We start from the raw sequence: 18,946 nt of genomic DNA, 5'->3' as shown, positions 1-18,946 counted from the left end.
CTCAAAGTCCAGGGAAAAATTTTTGTGTTCTCTCTGGAGCTTGCTTTTGTTGCCTTCATGTTTCCCAAATGTATTTGTGTATAAATTTGTTGAGTTTGTGTTTTCATACACATTTCTTTTTAACTTTAGTTGAAGAGAGGACTTTTCAATGCCGGGCAGAGGGAGCGTATTCTTATTTTCCATCGGCCTGCCCACACTACTCTTACTAGAAAGCTGTGTGCACACATGCATCCTTCTTGTTAATTCCTCTTTTCCCAGAAAGAAATTTAGAAACCTCTGTGTTTTCAAAGCCACATCTGTGTGGCAGGAAGCTGTCAGACCTTACCTTGGTTGTGTTTTTTTCCATCATGGTACTGAATTTACACTAATTACATTATTCTGAACTGACTTCTAAAACTTAATAAATTTGATCCATAAGAAAAAGTGTCTAGATTTACTATGATTACATTTCTTGCAGTACATTTTGAGATTAGTCTGCAGCAGCACAGAGTGCTGCTACATATGGACCACTCATCAAATTGCCTGATTAGGTGAAATTCTAGACTTGCAGCAAAGTTTCCTCATGCCAATTGCAGTAATAATTGTTACATCATCTCTGCTCAAGGGAATCACTCAAATGCTTCAGATGTAATTTCATTTCTAAACTGACTGTATAATTAAATAATACAGTATAGCCAGCAGTAATCTATCTCCATATTTAAATGCAAATGTTACCAGTTACCAGCAGGAGCCATAGCATCCCTAATTGGTTGCAGCTAATAATACATTATGACTAAAAAAATGTTGACATTAAGGCTATGAAGTCAAGTGCTTAGAAGTTAGACAGTGTCAGCATTAGTATTGCCCAGGCAATTTCCATTTCCCTGCCATTTGTTGAAATGCAAGTTACAGTGTTTATGTACACAATCATTGTTCTTTTTTCCCTCTTAAGTCCACTGCCTCATTCAGTAAACTGGTAGTAATTGCAGATTTCTTTTTATCTTCCTCATAAACAGCATGGCTCTAGGTCTTGTTTAGCTCAAATTATTCAAGCACTGCACTGGACATTTTCATTCCTTTTGTCCTCTGTGTTTCTGTGGTGCTTTTACCACATCTGAACACTATATCCAACAGGGATGTCAGTGTCAGGCTGCCTAACTCCTGTTTTTAGGGAGACATGGAGTTTTAGGAACCCAGGCCCATTTCTTAGGAATGCAGGCTGCTGAAGTGATTACTAAGATTTGGGGAAGGTAAAACACTTCTGAATGGGTTGAGCAAACACAAGATGCTGAACAAGGAGATCCAGATTGCACTGACAGGAATCCAGAGTGATTGCAATGGCAGGAATGCATCTTCTGCAGGGCCACAATAATTCATTTTCAACCACTTTTTTTACAGTCAGATCTTAATCCCGTTCTGGGTTTATAGTTGATAAACTCTCTGTTTCTCCTACAAAGTTGTCTAAAAAAAGCTTACCAATGACAAAAGCCTTGCAACATATTTTTCACAAACAGGATCATTTTCCAATTTTGTCTTTACAAATATCATACCCTACTTTGTTATAGAATCATCATGGAACAGTTTGGGTTGGAAGGAACCTTAAAGGTCATCCTGTTCCAGCTCTTCTGCCATGGGCAGGGATATCTTCTGCTGCACCAGGTCTCTCAGAGCTTCATCCAACTTGGTCTCCCAACCAGGGATGTGATATCCACAACTTCTATGGGGAACCTGTTCTAGTGCCTCACCACCTTCACAGTAGAGGATTTTTTCTAGTATGTGATCTAAACATACTCTCTTTCACCTTCACAGTAGAGGATTTTTTCTAGTATGTGATCTAAACATACTCTCTTTCAATTTGAAGCCATTCCCCTTGTCTTGTCACTATATGCTCTTGCAAAGGTCTCTCTTAGTGACACATGCCCAGCTGTGCTGTAGAAGTGCTGAGTTCCCTGGCAGTGTCACCCTGGGTAGTTAGCTTGAAAACTGTGCCAGGAAAAGCCAAACCTTGTTTGAGCAGCTGGCTCAGTGCTACCTGTATTAGATCCTGAAGCTGGGACACGGGCCACTTCTCTGAGGCTGTATGCAAATTCTTTGACAAATGGATAATCTTTCTTGCTTTCAATCTTCCCACAGCCCTGTATACTATCTGCCTTTTGCAAAAACAAGTTAAAGTTCTAGACAGACAAGATTTACTTAGCCAAACCTGGAGTCATTGTCATTGCAGCCCCATCCTGCATTCAAAAGAAGGTAGGGTCTTGAAGAAAAAAGAATAACAGTTTGGGGGTTATACTGAAAAATTATTTCCTTTCCCTTAAAATCTGCCAGAATCTCATGTGCTAGATCAAGTGGTATTACTGTGTGCCTTTTACCTTTTTTGTAGTCGCAAAAAATTCTGAAAACTTAAAAACCAGGATCCAGTCCTTTCCTTTATGTCTTTAAAATGAGGATGTGCAATGACAAGCTGTCTTGACCCAGAACTATTTCAGTATTCATGAATTTGAGTTCGAAGTCTTATTGTGGCTTACTTGCCACATCTTTCTATAAATTTCTTTTTTAGAAGAACCCTGAAAGACAGTTTCTACCATTAGAGCCATATTAACCAAAGAGGAATGATTGTAGTTACTGGTTCAGTTTATGGGTTGTAATATGTAGTAACCTGAATTTTTATTTTAAAGGCTTTCTGAAGGAAATAAGTTTTTCTTGTTGATTGGTAAAGCAACTAAGATAGTAAACCCCTCGTATTCTACTGCATAATTACACATCTGAGGGCACCACAGGCTCTATACCCAGTCTGGACCCTGGCAACCCCCAAGGAAATTCCCACAGTGCTTGACAGCAAGGCAGGAAATTCCTGTTAGCCAGAAGTTGCAAAGTCGTGATTTCAGTTTACACTTCTGGAACTGAATGTTTTGGTTACTCCCAATACTGTGTTAGGAACCTACATCCTTTCTTTATTTCCACAGACACACATTAATTTCAGCAGGTATATACCTCAGTGCACACTTTCTTTGATTTTCAATTTGTTGTTGAACAATTTCTTTCTAATCTACTAGATAATTCCTATTTACTCTGAACTTGTATATAGATACATCTTGTTGGTAGGTAGAATTAATATACCACAGAGAAAAACATGTTTATTAGTGGGTTTAAACATGCTGTATACTTTTTAAAAACTGCATTTATGAAATATTTTGCATTTAAAATATTTCATTAAACAAGGGAAACATTAACTATAGTAATGAAATTGATGTGTTGATTAATGAAAATAATTTATTCATTCTGGTCACTAAGGGCCATATGCTATGGTTGATATAATTTGGCATAAAACCCCTCAATCTGCTTGGACATTTCTGAATACATCAGCAAGAATTTATCTTAACTTAATATGCCTACTGTGTTCTGCAAATCTGTCCTAATGCCCTTTGGGTTCTTAAAACTAGTCTATCTCATCCTTTGCAACCTGTATTTATTTAGTTCTTCTTGATACCCTTTTCAGACTAAAAGAGGTTATTCCAAGTAAACAAATTTTTCTCTCAGAACTTTCTAACAAAGCTAAAAGGCAAAGTTGTCTGTAACCTGGTGCTGGATTCGTGACCCAGCTGATCTCTTATGTCCTATGTTCTGAATGTGACCTAGGTCATTTTTTTCTCAACTCTAGAAACTAAGAACTTGCATTTTTGACAGCAGGAATTACAATGTTTTCATTATTGTTAAAAATAAAAAAAATAAAATACATATGCATGCATGTATGCCTCAGTTTGTAGGAGTGTGACAGAATCAATCATGAAACAGGCTCATTTGGCAGTCAACACTGCAGTAGTTTTCTACCTGATTCCTTATATAATTAAACCAAAGCAGCCCTTAATTGAAAAATTTAAGAAGGCTTGTTTGTTGCATAATTTTAATGTATTTAACTTACTCACTAGGTTATAAAAAGACATATGTGGAGAAGAGAAAATGAGTCAAGCCCTTATTCCAACCTGAGATTAATGCCTTAAAGTATATCAGTCTGAAGCTTACTGACTTAATCACTTTATTCCATTACTTTATACTTTGACAAAGCAAGCCATGTGTTTACCATGCATACAATCAGTTTACAACTTAAAATCATACCAAATATTGTTTAAAATTATAGCAGGTAGACATGTTAATACATTCTAAACCAAAGATTATTTATCTTAAATTGCTTATTGACAGATGAGAGCCAAAACAGTTCTTTCTGACATTTATTTCAGCTGAACAAACGTGGGTAAACTGTTTAGCTTGAGAAAAAGCATTTGACATATTGTTATTAGCAACTGAATTTCTGCAGTGATTTACAGTCAGCTGGAGTCAGACATGGATACTGGATGAAGCCAGGCTGGTTCTGGCGTGCACTGCAGCAGTGAGAAACAGGAGCCAACATTGGCTTTTCAGTAGATTGCTCTGAAATCACAGAATTGTAACTAAAACATCATTAGCCCCGTGTTTTGTTTTTGAAACTGAGGTTGGGGCTAGTCCAGGTCTCACTGAAATGTTTCAGGATTTTTGCCACAGGTTTTGGGCAATTGGCTCTCTTTGAGTTCTGAACACATAAGAACTGTTTTACAATTACCAAGCCCCTTAAACATTCCAATTCAGTGTCTCTTAAATATTTGGGCACTGCTATCAGCAGAATCATTTCCACAAAGTCAAATTTCTTGTTTTTATGACTGCCTGCTCTTTACTTTATTATTTTTGGTGAACTACCTTGACTCAGATTAGCAGTTCTCTCTGTTATATACCCAACTGAATGTTTTCCTTTTTAGGGTTCACCATGAAAAAGCATTTATTTTTTAAAGTCATTCCACATGTTCCCATCCTTTGTTTGCACAGCAAAAGATAACTTAATAGAAAGAATAGTCTTTAAAACAAGAAAGAATCATCTTCCAAGACAGCTATTTCACTTCCTTTGTGCTCCACCAGCATCTATAGCTTCATTATTAGGTTTCCTTGGGCTTTGGAAATGAAAATCAATGTTTTCCTTATTATGTGGCATAGATTAGGTTTTTGGGTTGATGATACCTGCAGATCTGCACTATGTGACTGCACAAAGTATGTAATTTATTAACAGCTGGAAAGCCATTTTGGCATTACTACATTTTAACATTACTAATTGTCACCATGTTTCTCATGTGCTGTAAGACTGCAGGTGACCCTAAGAAGAGAACAAGACTTTCACATGAAAAGCAGCTGTGTAAATCTCTTATTAACTGTAAATGATAAGTTATAAAACATAGTTTGATATAAAAATAATTCAATTTCTCATCAAATGCATAATTTTTCTGAAAATTAAGAATATGGGGTTTAGTAGCCTGATTTTCAACTTGTTGTTGAATAATTTCTTTCTAAGAAATCAAGTCATTCTTCAATGGGGTCTACAAGTATGAAATAAAACTAATTTAAACACATTCTTCAATGAGGTCTACAGGTATGAAATAAAACTAATTTCAACACATTCTAATCACAGAACTTTGCTGAGTAAATGCTACTAAATGGAAGCCAACAGTATTTGGTGGAATGAGGTGAAACCATTGATAATTTTATAATGTCTGCTCTCATCTATGCATGGAGAAAATACCATAGCCCAGAGAACCACTAGTCATGAAAAATCAGCATCTGGACAAAGACCAGTTTTTGGATCTTCTTGTTTATCCCAGCAGATGGGAACAATCTGGCTCCATCCAGTTCTTTGAGCTTCACTGTGGGAAACGTGATTCGATCTTTTAAATTGATTTTCATTAGAACACATAGGCTTTATTAATTTTTTTCCTTTCTAATGTGATGATAGTGCTGTCAAATGTATCAGGAAATGTGTCAGTTCAGATAAAAGTTGCATGTAAATATTTCCTGATATTTTCCAGTCAGTGACGTATTTTGGTACTTTACTAATTTTCTTTGCAATTTATTTGAGGCCTAAACAGCCTGAGCATGTCTAATGGTGTCCATAATGCTCACACATTTCTATGTGCAGTGAATGTTGTTGCCTCAGGCATGGCTATGTGAGGACAGGCCTGTGAGGAAGCTTGGATGGGGGTTTGAAATACCATCTACCCAGTGTTCAGTGCCTGCTGCCCATTCCTCTCCTCTTGCCACCTGCTGCACTGTGCAGCCAGGTACTGCAGAGCAGCTGCTGTGCCCCAGCACTGCGGTCTGGCTCTGCAGCCTCTCATCTTCTGTAACCATCCTGCAGACTTCCCTCTTTGGGGAGCAGGAAATCCACGCTGCAGGCAAGTCCCGCTGAGGGACGGAGCAGATGTTCTCGAGCACACCGGTTTTGTACTTAGGAGAGCACAGTGTTCTACTCACTCATTTTTCTCATTGTAAGAAGAGGGTTTGAGCCTTAGATTGTTTAAAAATTCTGTGAGAGACAGTCAGCACTCTCACAAAACTCTGAGGTAAGTGAGATGTGATGTGATCTCCACAGCAAAGCAGCAAAACCTGGAGATTCCAGATGTCACTTCCTGGCTTTGCATTCTTGGTTGCTCATGAGGTACCATGTTCAGTGACAGGGCTGAGATCTTGTCCTTACAATGTCTCATAGGCTTGTTAAATACCCAGTACTATGAGTTTAGTGTTCTAAAATCTTCTTGACTTCTCAGAGTAATTTGGTGCCTATTAATTTACAAGCTAAAAGAGTACTGTGGCTCTTTTTCACTTCTGACAATTTTCATTTGAGAGGAAATCAATGATAGCAAGTAGAATTTCTTTGTCACTACAAGATTGGCATCTTCAGGTGTCATGTTTGACAATGTCCTTGTTACAAAGCCAAGCCCATTGGTCTTTTCAAACATCAGCTTATCCAACTTTTTTGTAGTTTTCTTGTGATTAATGTTTTTTCAGACAGCATCTTTTTTCAGTTCTTGGATATGGCTTTTTTTCCATTCTCAGTCCTCTTTAATTTACAGATTCAAAAAAACCTGTTTCATCCCTACTGTATGTGCTTTGGACAGCTTCCATTATTCCACTATTCAGACCCCAAGGAAAGGTTTAATTCTTTATATTTAATCCTTCTTTGTATTTCTTACAAAGGAAGAGCAGTTTCCATGTCTATCAGTAGGCCATAGCCTCCCACCTATAGCAATAGGTAGAGATTGCTAGTAGTAATGTTCATTAAAGTCTTTAAATTTGAATTATGCAATGAGAAATCACTGGACTTAAAAAACCATCCACTGTCAATATCAATTAACTTATGAAAAGACCAGACATTTTGTCTTGGCTATCAAGGAATTTTTGGGGGTCTTTATTCAATCCAGTCAGAAATTCTGTCTCACCTTTGAGAAAGCAAAGCTGTAGAGAAAACTCATTAAAAATGTAACTGGTAGAATAAACAGCAGGATTCATCTCCCATGGCCAGGCCGAAAGGATGGGATATACATAGGTTATGAAGAGGTAGTGTGAGATCAACATGGGCTTCTTAGTATTTCTGCACAGGCTTATTTGAGGGAAGGTGTGAGGTGCTGACAGCTCAGTTCAGTGTCCTGCATTGCAGAACAATCTCCAGGCCCCTGGAAATACCACTGCTACATTGGCAGCTCAAATACCACCAAGATGTTCTTGTAAAGTAGCTTGCACATTTTCAGTACTTAAAATTTTGCAACAGCATCTTTTGAGAGGACTAGATCAAAGACCAACTGGTATCATTGAACAGACACTCAGAACTATGAGTACAACAAAAAGAAATTAGGTCAAGTGTTCTGACAAAAGCATATGTTGCCTGGATTGCTTGAAGACAGAATTTGATGTATCTGTCAATTAAAATCAGAGCATGCTGTCACAAAGCCAGTGGATTTCTTTGTTCCCTTGCACCTCCTTTGCTTTACTTGGCTGGGTGATAGAACACAAATATCTAGCCTTGATGTACTGTGACTCAAATATTAACAGGAGCAGTAACATTTCTGAAGAAGATAGGAGTAAGCAGAACTATTATTTTAATATAAAACCTCAGCACAGGGGCCTTTAGATATAACTATGAGAACACTGTCACCAGACTCAGACTCAGAGGAACTGGGTGTGGAGATGGGCCTCAAAAGCTCTGCCAGGCCAACCTCGTAAAGCTGATGCTACATTCAACATGGCCTAAATTGTTCCAGGATATTTAATTCATCTGTACTAAATAATCTCTGATGTTAAAGACCTCACATGACCTCATCTGCCTTCCCAGGCACTCTCTTCTACTGTTGTTACTGTTAGGAGGTTTTTCTTAGTGTCTAGCACCAAACTTTTGTGCTGCAATTTTTTTTTCCTCCATACTTAAAACTGACTTTACCATAATGCTGGAGGGGAGGTAGGAGAAATAAATTAAGTGATTTGGGGGGTATAAAAAGTACTTTGTGTGGGTGCAGCTTTTTCTGGCAAAGCTGTTTTTGCAGTACTGTTTTTGTATTTCTGAGAGACTAGAACGGTCTCTTCCAGATAAAAGCTGCACAAATTGTCACAGCTGCCCTTGCAAACCACTGTCAGAACAAATCTTCTCTAAGTACCCATTCAGGTAGTGTCAAGGCTTTGTAATTTAGGATTCACATGAACATTCATCTGTAATTAACTTGAGATAAGTTCTTGGCTATTGTCTCATGAGAGGTGAGAGTGGCAGGTTCCTTTTACATAAGTTCCATAGGGACAATAACCCAGAACTCTCTTGAGCATTATTTCAAGTACAAATGTGTTAAGATGTTAAATATAGACATGATTATAAAGTTTCCATGACATTCACCATATCAGGAGGAAGGTATTCTGGACAGAGACCCTGATGCAGAAGCAAATTGTAGTCATGTACAAATTTCATGAGAATATTTCTGACCAGCCCCAGATCCATCAGGATTTGGGAGAACTGGAGTTCTTCTTCCTGTGAATGCCACGTTTCCACCTTCAGCTCTGTCTGAAGGGTTTTCTGGACAGGACTGATGATGGGGGTGTGGTTACTTAGCAAAAGGCCACGTTAACTCCCGATTCTGCAGTTCGGTGGCCGAGAGTCTTCATGTCTGTGTCCACACCTGCATGTTTTATATAATGGCACACAGAGTTTCAGAGCAACTGTTTGTATTTCAAAGTAAGATGCTGATATTTCTACTTCCCTCTGTCCATTACATGCCAGTAAAAACATTCCTTCTTCTGTGGGTTTTTAGAAATACTTTGTATCTGGATATCTTTGTGTCTACACAGAGAATAATGAAGGAAATGCTGGGAGATGTCCACTACATTGACATTAAGAATATATATTTCCCCTTCTCACCCTAGTCTAAGCTGAATCCATTAAACCATAATGATGCACATGTTCAGCAAATTTTCAGTAGCTGCTGAGAGGTGCTTGTGTTTTCTGAGTCCTCATGTTACTGTCTCACCCTGTGATGTTTGAATGCTGCACTAGTACACATTTTCCATCTCTTTCTTTTTAAATTCTGCGAAATGTTTCTGAAGATCATAATGTTGTTGAGAGCTCACAGATCTTGGTTATTCAGCTGGGCAGACCTTTGGGTTATGGCTCTAACATTGCAGAAAAGATTCATGGACTTGTTTTTGTCTTCTCCCTGGAGCATTTACTATCACCAGAGCAGAGATCTGGAGACTGACAATACCATCTGGAACTAACTCCCTACCAAACTCTAGGAAAGAGTATTTAAACAAGAATTTTCTGTGTGGAGGCCATGAGAGAGTTCTGTTGATTTGTAATCTTGTGCTCTTTTTCTAAGTGTTTTGACATATCTTTAGCTGGTATAAATGAGCATCATCAGTGAAAAATAAAAGCTTCTTAAAATGTCTTGAAAATTTGGCCATTTAGCAATGAAGGTTTTAAGCCAAAAAAACCCCAAAGCTAAACTAAACCAAAAAATAACCAGGTATATCAGTTGTGTTCTTCCTGGCTTTGTATCTAATAGGTGTTGAGCTATTCTAAAAGTACTACAGGTTAATTATTTTAGAGTTTGGAGATCTTCCTTTAGTATTACAGTATTTTTTGGTAGGTTGAGGCTGTCCTTTACAGACAACACTGATATTTAAGTAGCTGTGTTGCTGTGTTATCCATAACCCTACCTCAGTGCAGGACAGACTTGACTAAAATACGTCTCAGCTTTAAGGATCTAAAAATAACAGATGGGATCCATCTGCCTGCCATGCATAGGAAGGAAGCAGCCTGCTTTCTTCAGCTACTTGATGTTATCTTCAGCCTCAGGATGTTATCTGACTTCTCCTAAAGACACAAAAATAGTTGTGAAGAAACAAAACCTTGCAAATACCTTGCAGCAACTGTAGAGCTTCTGTAACTCATTTCCAGTAGCTAAATTAGGATGAATTTGTGTGTTATCCTGTGCTTGATTTGGTAGCTATATTCCCAGTGTGCTTGATAATGGCTTCATGCAGTAGCATATTTGACAAAGACATTTTTAGCTTATGTTGTATTTTCAGAAAACAAAATCTGTTTCAAGGTTGTTCATTTTTAACAGGTGTTGATGAAACAGGTGAGGAGCAGCTGAGGCATCAGTGCACACTGAAATTGTAGGTGTGTTTTTAGGTAATGTGTTATTGAGTGAATGTTACAGTATCACAGTCTCTATAACACCCGTTCCAAGCCTGGTGAAGAATCCTTTGCTGCTGTTATTTGTTCTTGCCTGGCTAGTACAGCCAGCATGAGCTAGGGTTGTTTGCACAGCTGGAGTCAGTTCTGGTACCCTTATTTGTTGAAAAATAAACTTCTGCTACAAACTCCATAGAGTTTCTGAAACACTGAATAACTAGTAAAATACTTGTGAAGGGGTGCTCTTTGCATCACTGTAGGGATGCATCACTGTCAAAATGTTCTCCTAGCCACATTACCTTGCCATCCTGGTGTTTCACTCTATTGCCACCTGATTATAACTGAAGTGTGACACACAATTGTTCCATCTCTGAAACATTAAATAAGTGCAATGAACTGGCTTCTCCACAAAGCATTAGTAAGAAAAAAATTAAAAACTATAAACCCATAAAAAACCCATATCACAAAAAATGCTAAAATATTTCATTTTTCTATGTTTAATTTTAGTCTTGGAACTGAACCAGGTGATTATTCCCACTTACGGAACTGTGCCAGACCAGCAAAACCTTCACACTCCTGAATGGGTGGGTACCTGTTTACTTTAACTGTGAGTACTGAAAAATTTTCTTTTGTAGATATACAACAGTCCAGTAGCTGTTACGGAAGACTAGCACTCCTTTGCATTTGCATCACATACTGTTCATCTTGTGATTAAATCTGAGTTGCTGTTATCCCCATTTCCCTAAAGGTAGCTGAAGTAATTGACTCAGAGCTGTAAGTACAGGTTGTCACAGGCACTGGACTCAATGCTAAGTGACCAATGTAAACTCACTATAAATTGATATATACACATACACCTCCTCTCTCAATGTAATTTTGTTCACAAATGTATAGGACTTCTGTGTGTGTATACACGAATAAATAATTCTGAACACACCCTATATATAAACACACATACCAAAGAAAGCTCCAAGAAAGTTTGGAGACACCAAGAAATTCCTTACTCCAGAGACTGAACTGACAAGAAAGAGAAAGACCTAGAGGTGCCCATTCCCCTTGTCCAAAGTTCTAAGTTCCCAGCTCACCTAAGATTTTCTTGAGCTAACAGGCTGCTAGCTCTAGCTCAAGAACTCCTGCCTGAGATGTCATAGGAAACCAATATCCAAAGGAACTGGAAATGTGTTTCCTTCTGGGAGGTGGACACCCTGGCCTCCCCTGACCCCTTGTTTTGCAACAAGGTGTTCAGTTAAAGCGGTCTAAACATTTTTGAAGCATGAGGTGCAACCAAGATCTTCCATTTCCCAATTGAGTGCCTAGACTTGGATGTTATAAAAATCCTTCCTAGAGTCTCCTTGTGGTTCATTGATTTTTTTACGTATTTTTGTGAAGTGAAACAGAAAGAAAACAGCTGAAATGTCATATGCCTTGTGCTTAGAACAGTCTCCTCTGAACATTCTTGGTAGAATTTATTTTTATCTCTACTGAAAATTGATGGCCAAAATCAATTTTAATTTTTGGTTACTCATGTTAACCAGCATTTGTAGTTTTTTCTCTCCATTTTAGCAGCATGTCTGCACTGGTCCTTCTGTGTCAAGTCCTCCTTGTTGATCACTAGATCGTTTCAGTGGGTTGGAGGAGACAGAAAGATAAAATTGAGATCTGCTGAACCTCTGCTAAATGAATTAGGGCTAATTGTAGCTAGAAACAGAAACTGAAGAGGAAGCCTAACCGGAGATGTTGAATAGAAGGGAAGCACTGTGCCTTTGTCTAAACTTAGATCATGTGTTGCAGCCAGAAGTATTCTGGAAATTTGATTTGATTTTGCAAGTTCTTCTGAGGAGCCAAAACTAAGCAAATTATTGGCTAATAGAAACAGTCCCATTCTTCTTATGGTGCTTTCTCTAATTACAGGATCATATGCGAAGTTTGTCACAAGATCTCTGCCTCATTTGGCACGTGAATAGGACAATTATCTCCAAAAAGCCAAACCTCTGTGAGGATATTGTTTGTGGTACTTCAGAAAGCTTTAAATGTGGCAGGATATTGCAGTGAAGGAATCTTACCACTAGAAAAAACGAGTTTGGTCCTAGATAATTGGACAACCCCTGCTATAGGATTTCTGTGCAAGGCTTTAAGTTGCAGCCAGCTTTTCTTTTTCCTGAATTCCAAAGGAGAACATCCATGGCCCTGTTTGCATTTGCAAGAGAGTGACACTTGGACCTGGCATTGAGAGTGTTGCTCTTTGAAGAGAGAGAATTGCTGAGCTCTCTGGAAAGATGTCATTGTCTTGCTGTAAAAAGCTGTCACTCCAAATTTAGGAGACAGTGAAGATGTTTTGGCATAGATGTTTAGATGCCTTATGTGATGATATATATATATAAATAAATATAAATAAAGGACATATATAAATATATATATAAATAAATGACATATATAAATGAGAGTTATAGCATTACTTTCTGTCCTGGGGGAGCTTTAGTAATTAAATTTCACAACATTTGCAGAACTGTGAGATTCCATAAGGAGAATACCAAAGGCACAGTCAGAAGGAAATCCCATTTTTAAGCATTTGAGCTATTTAGGTAAGGTGTAACAAGAAAACAAACCAACAACCCACAAACAAACAAACAAAACCCCCAGACCTTAAATAAAGAAGACTATGAGGAGTATTCCATAACTAGTACAAGGAGCATAGAAATATGGCATGTGATGCTACAATTTAATCATGTATCATAAACAACATGTACAAGGAAGAACAAAATTGCACAGACAGCATTAATTCAAGCCTTTTCCAGCTCATGTTTCATTTTGCAGCTTATCTGCTTTGTAGGTAGATAATTTGAACTGGCCTGTAACAATAAGATCTTTTTGAGAGTGAATATCTGCAGAGAGAAGGTTAGTTTCTTCAAACTTTCTATTACTGCTGCCCCTTATACAATTTCTTCTGAAAGAAGGCTTCTGGGAAGTTCAAAAGAGTGAATTTCTCAGCTCTTGCATCCCAGGAAAGATGGGAGTTGCTGAAAAGCAGGTTTTCAGTGAGCACTTTCTTCATTTTCTTTAAAAGTAAGGCCATTCAGTCTCTCTCTAATCAGGAGTGACTGGAATTCCTCCTGCAGCCAGCAGCGACCTGACGCTCAGACAGGAAGTCAAGTGGGTGTCTGGTCCAAACTTAGCTCAGGGGACAAGGCATCCCAATGCCTGGCCAGTTACCAGCTGCTTTCTGCTGACAGAAATGCATGACTGTAGTGACACCCCATATTTTTTCTACTTGTCTTTAGTCTCAGTTTATTTCAGTTTGCTACATAGCTGAAATACCTTTACCTTTATTTTTAAATGAAAAAAAAACCTTCTTCTGATAATGTGCTTGGTAATATTCACATTATTGCTAAAAAGATAATTAAACCAGTCCTCTGTTGTTATTAAAAAATATGAATAATACAGGAAATTGTTAAAGGCACAACAGTTTTATTTGTCTCTCTCTGCAGACAGACCAACATGATTGTGCAACATGCAAATAAACTTACACTTCCACTACTATCTTATATATTATATATATTAATACAATCCAGAAATAAATGCTTGTGTTGGTCTTAATGTCAGAAAGTTGTCTCTGTTGGTTGCTCAGAACCTAAAGCAATAAAAAGTCTTTTTATATGACTGTGATAGTTAGAAGAACTTTGTATTTCTGTAACATTTTCTTTAGAGGATCTCAAAGTCCTTTTTGAAGAATTATGTTTCCTGATACCCTGATAATATAATTTGTTTTCTTTTTATTTACTTGTTTAAAAGTTTCTTGAGGCAGGCAGAGAGAAATAACTGTGCTCCTAATTAGGCAGTCTGAAATTTTCCCCTTCATAAAACCCACAGCTGAAGTGGAACCTGCAGATCCCCCATGCCTGTCTCTGTGCCCCAGTGGGAGGATTTTTTGCAGGTGCCTATCAGCAGAGGCAATGTTACACAGGCTCTGCTCTGCTCTCTTCTTTCCCTGTACTGATTTATTCACTGGCATGCTGCAGGAAGCTATTTTGACGCATATCTGAAAATTATGTGAGGCTGTAGACAAGTAGTTTTTCCCTTCAGTAATGATTACATTTGTCACTATTGGCAGTCACATTGAAGGTTCTTGCAGGCAAAATAAAGCACTTCTTTCATCTTTCCAGTTAGATAAATCATTCCTGCAGAATCTCTTGTTATTTAAAAAATCCAGCTTACAATACTGTGCTTGGTCAGAGCACAGTAAACAATAAATAGCTGCAATTCCTGTGCACATATTTTTCTTCTTGCTTGTCTCAGTGCTGCCCTTCCCAGTGTTATCCCCACTGAACACTTAACTATATCATGCCTTGAGAAGCCTGGAGAAGTGAGGCAAGTTTCTTGGTAATGGAACCATTTTTCCTCCCTGGAGCACGGCTGGTGCTGAAGGGAGCTTTCCGCCTGCTCGTTCCCCTTTAATCTGCTGCAGGCATCACACGTAGCCATGGCTACAGCAGCAGCTCTGGGGAGTGAGACACTGCAGCTCCCCTGACACACCTGTGAGACTGGATAGACGTGAGGAGGGCACACAGAATCTCCCTCCTGACAAACTCAAGGGGCTGAGGGGACCTTCCATGCTGTGGACATTTGAAGGTGAAACAGTTCCCTCAGCCTTGTGTGCTGAGGCAAGCTCACCTTCCTGTCTCGCTTGCCCCTTTTCCAAGTGCTGCTGTGTCCCAGGGTCTGGGAGAGCCGGTGCTGTTGGCTGGTGGTGGCTTGTGCTGGATTACCAGAGGGCTGCAAGCTCCTTGTTCCTCTGCCGAGGTGGCCACAGGGGGACACAGCCAGGGGTAGGAAGGTAAAGTGTGCTAGGGAAGGGGGTGCATGGCAGAGGACTGCTTGTGACCAGCACCTCCAGTGTGACTGCATCAGTGCAGCACTCCCCAGCTCCATGTCTTAGTTTGAAAGACAGGTGTCTGCTAAGGAGGAGCAGAACCCCCCTTGGGATGGAGAGTTCAAATCCCCTTCCTCCAAATCATTATAATTTAGGAAATTAAAGGGGCTTTCAGGCAGAGGTATGGAGGTAAGAATAACACTTCTTTACTGGTGTGTCTAACAAGGCAAATAAACAATAACAACTACAGCATTAATAAGAACCAGAACCAAGAACCTTGAGGGGCTTTGGTTTCACAAAGCCCGGGGCAGTCTGATCTCTTGGGACTCTGAGAGCACCAGGCTGGAGCGGTGGAAAATCCCGGGCTGGTGGGTGAGGTGTCAGAAACTCTGTCGGTGGTGGCTGGAGCAGCAGGGGTGTCCCGGCAGGGCAGGGCAGGGCAGTGCAGGGCCACAGAGTAGCAGAAAGCCTCAAAGGAGCGCCGAAGGAACACCTGTGGCGGGACAGAGCCAGCCCAGCAGGGCTGGAGGAGGCGAGCTCAGGGTTCTGGGGCACAGGAGCAGATGGTGGTTGATTTTCCAAGATTGGACAGGGGGGTAACAGCAAACTCCCACAGCAAGTGGCAGCCTGGCCATTCTCTCTCTGATGTCCAGAGCAAGAGAGCGAAGCTGCCTCCAACCCTGTCTTTTACTACTCCCAAAACTCTCGTTATCTTCCTTCTCTGAGAGAAAATCCCAGAGACCCAAAATCAATAGGTGTAGCCCGGTGCTGCCATCTCCTTTGGCCACTTCTTTGTTTTAGTCAAGTACTCAGTCCTTAGTCTGCTAGCAACTTATGGGAAAAAATTCTGTAAGTGAGAAACAAATCTAACCCCCGACACTCTGGCAGGATTCCACAGCCTGTGTGTGCATGTGCTGGTGGCGAGGCCCGAGCCGCGGCTCTGTGCAAAGGGCATTTGGTGCTGAGGAGGTGGTGCCTGCATTACACACCTCGCTGGCCTTTGTGCTGCCACAGGCTCCTCCAGTCTCGTTCCCTGGAGAGAAGAGCCTCTGGTGCTCCCCTGATCTGACCTGTTCCAAGCTGGAACACAGAGGTGCACCCACATGGCCATGCTGCCTCCAGGCTAGCCCATAAAAGTATGTGTAACTTCAGTGTTAGGAAAATCTTTATTCATGGCCAAGTCCTTCTCTCCTTCAGATTCCTTACAGCAACTGATAGTTCCCTGGTAGGCAAGCAGCTGGTTGTACAGCACTTGGACAGTCACTAAAGGCTGCAGATCATGTGCTAAGTAGAAATAATATTTCACAGCTATATATATATATATATTTTTGGTGGTGTTAATCAATATTAACCTGCTTGGCATTACAGTATTAATAAAACATTAGAGTTCACTACTGATTGCCTCCATCAGTACTTAAAAACATGTTTATGCCAAGGCTTAAATAGTTAAATAGTGCAGTAAATAGTCCTGTGTTCATTTCTTCCAAAACAAAGAGGTATCAATGGACCTGTTCAATTTGGGGCTATAATTTGCTACTAATACTTAAAAAAAAAAACTAAAAAAACTATGTATAGAAATTTCAGCCCCATTAATTTGTCTATGCATGCAAGCTTGTGTGTACTGGTATGATAGTAACATTTGGAAAACTGTCAAATAACACTACATATTAAAAAAAAAAACCCAAAACAAATATTGTCTCACAGGAAATGCTAACTTCAAAGTACACCACATCTTTTTGCTTTCCAATCTGTTTTTCCCTGGGTATATATGTTAAATAATAAATGATTTTTCATTACCAGCTATCCAGTAGGAGTTACAAAATGCACCACACATGTAAGTTAATGTGGATGTTGGAAATTTGGCTATTACCTTCTCTTTTACATTTTACTTCTTAATTTTAATTGAGCAATATTTCATTTATTTAATATGAGCTACATAACAATCTATTTATGTGGGTCTTAATCTTGATCTCTTAAGTATTCTGGCTTAATGAGTCAATTCTTTATTATTTTATTGATACATAAAGTGTCTGTGGAAAGGTCAGCTGAACAATGCCCTTGTTATTAAAAGCAAAGGAGATTACATATAAGAAGTTAGCTAACTTCTGTAACTTACTTCGTACTTATGCTAACTTCTAAGTTAGCATAAGTATGAACTTCTGTGTATCTGGATTCATGCATTCCAATATTTATTAATCTTTCAGCTATATTCAGTTTAGATGTGCATAGTGTGTGAAAGAGAGAGATAAAGATAATAGCAGTTAATAAAGATAATAACAGTTATGCACACATGTGAATGACAATTTATATAAGTAAATTTATCAGTCAGAATGCTGGCTAACAGGCAGATTTTATGTTATAAATAGGTATTTTATAACCATTGTATATATAGCTTTTAATATAATAAATAATTATTGTTAATCCAGTTATCACTGCTTTTTTAAGCCTAAAAAAGTCTACATTTGAAGGAAAATTATTCACTGAAATTATGCAAACTCAAATTATGATCAAATCTTCTTCTATCAAAATTTGATTTATGTTTGTCCTTTTCCATGTCTTTCCTCTCTACCCTGAGGACAGGTCATACCAGAAACAGTGCTAAAAGTGAAAAAAAAAAGTTAAAGCTATTACTACTTTTATGCTATCAAGTGCTTGACTTTCACAACTGAACTGTGTGTCTTTAAACAGAGGTTATTATAATGTTTCTAAGGTTCCAAACAGGAGAAAGGCCATTAAAAGACCTTGTGCTTTATGTGGTGGCAGCCCTTCCCCCTGCTGTTCGCCACCACAGGATCTGGGCTCTGTGTTTCCAGCACTGCAACACGGAGCCATCCTAGCCCTGGTGTGACAGTGCCTGCTGAGGTCCCAGGCTGGGCTCTGTGCCTGCTGCTCAGGAACCTCCCAGGCTGTCTCCCAACAGGGGCTGCTGGTGGTGCTTTCCTCCCAAGAGGGAATCTTGTCAACACTAAATCATCATGGCTATGTTTTAAATGAGATGGGAAATGACAGCAGTGAGGCTGTGTTTTACACCTGTGACTAGTCCTCAGCAGGAGGAAGGCTTGTCACGGCCAGTTCTGATTTCTTGATAGGACTGTGCCAACTTCATCTCTCAAGATTTTAGAAATTCACACCTGTGACTTGCTTTGGCTGATAGAGATAATCCGTGTTACTGTGGTCTGGTGATGTCATCTGGAAATTGAATGCCTTTTTCTTTCTAAAACTTTATTCACAGCGTGCAATTGTATGTTGATTTGGTGACTGCCTAGGTAGGCTCTAAATCCTATCCCAGGCTGTGAAAGTAGCATGCAGAATGTGTGTATACTGGCCATATGTGTGTGTGTGTGAGCAGCTGCTTGCTGTCATGTTTGTCACAAATCCCGTCACACAGGTGGCATTCAAAGAAAACCGTTCTATTCAAGAGTCTGCTCAGACTTTTGAGGCAACTAAGTCAACAGGACCTCTTTGCAGCAGATCCTAGCCTTTGCACATGCAACACAAAAAAATTGTGAGTTTAAACTCCCCTGAGCTTATTTAAAATATGGAAATTTTGTCATAATTACAGGGAGACACAT

At 39.3% G+C, this 18,946-nt stretch overlaps 1 protein-coding gene across 2 annotated transcripts in view; it reads left to right on the top strand.

Annotated features, from left to right (window-relative positions):
• The window catches only part of ANO6 (anoctamin 6), a 71,546-nt gene that overhangs the window by 15,200 nt on the left and 37,400 nt on the right, over positions 1-18,946 (top strand). The window contains exon 2 of one of the 2 annotated variants that reach the window (XM_063396592.1): positions 11,015-11,091. In XM_063396592.1, the coding sequence (XP_063252662.1) occupies positions 11,015-11,091 (77 nt within the window). Of the gene's footprint in view, positions 1-11,014; positions 11,115-18,946 lie in introns of those variants that run through there. The other variant, XM_063396593.1, reaches the window with a different exon arrangement.

Source organism: Prinia subflava, chromosome 4 (assembly GCF_021018805.1).
Source record: "Prinia subflava isolate CZ2003 ecotype Zambia chromosome 4, Cam_Psub_1.2, whole genome shotgun sequence".
NCBI lineage: Eukaryota > Metazoa > Chordata > Aves > Passeriformes > Cisticolidae > Prinia > Prinia subflava.
Note: the sequence above shows the minus strand (reverse complement) of the source record. Positions and strands in the feature narration are given on the sequence as shown.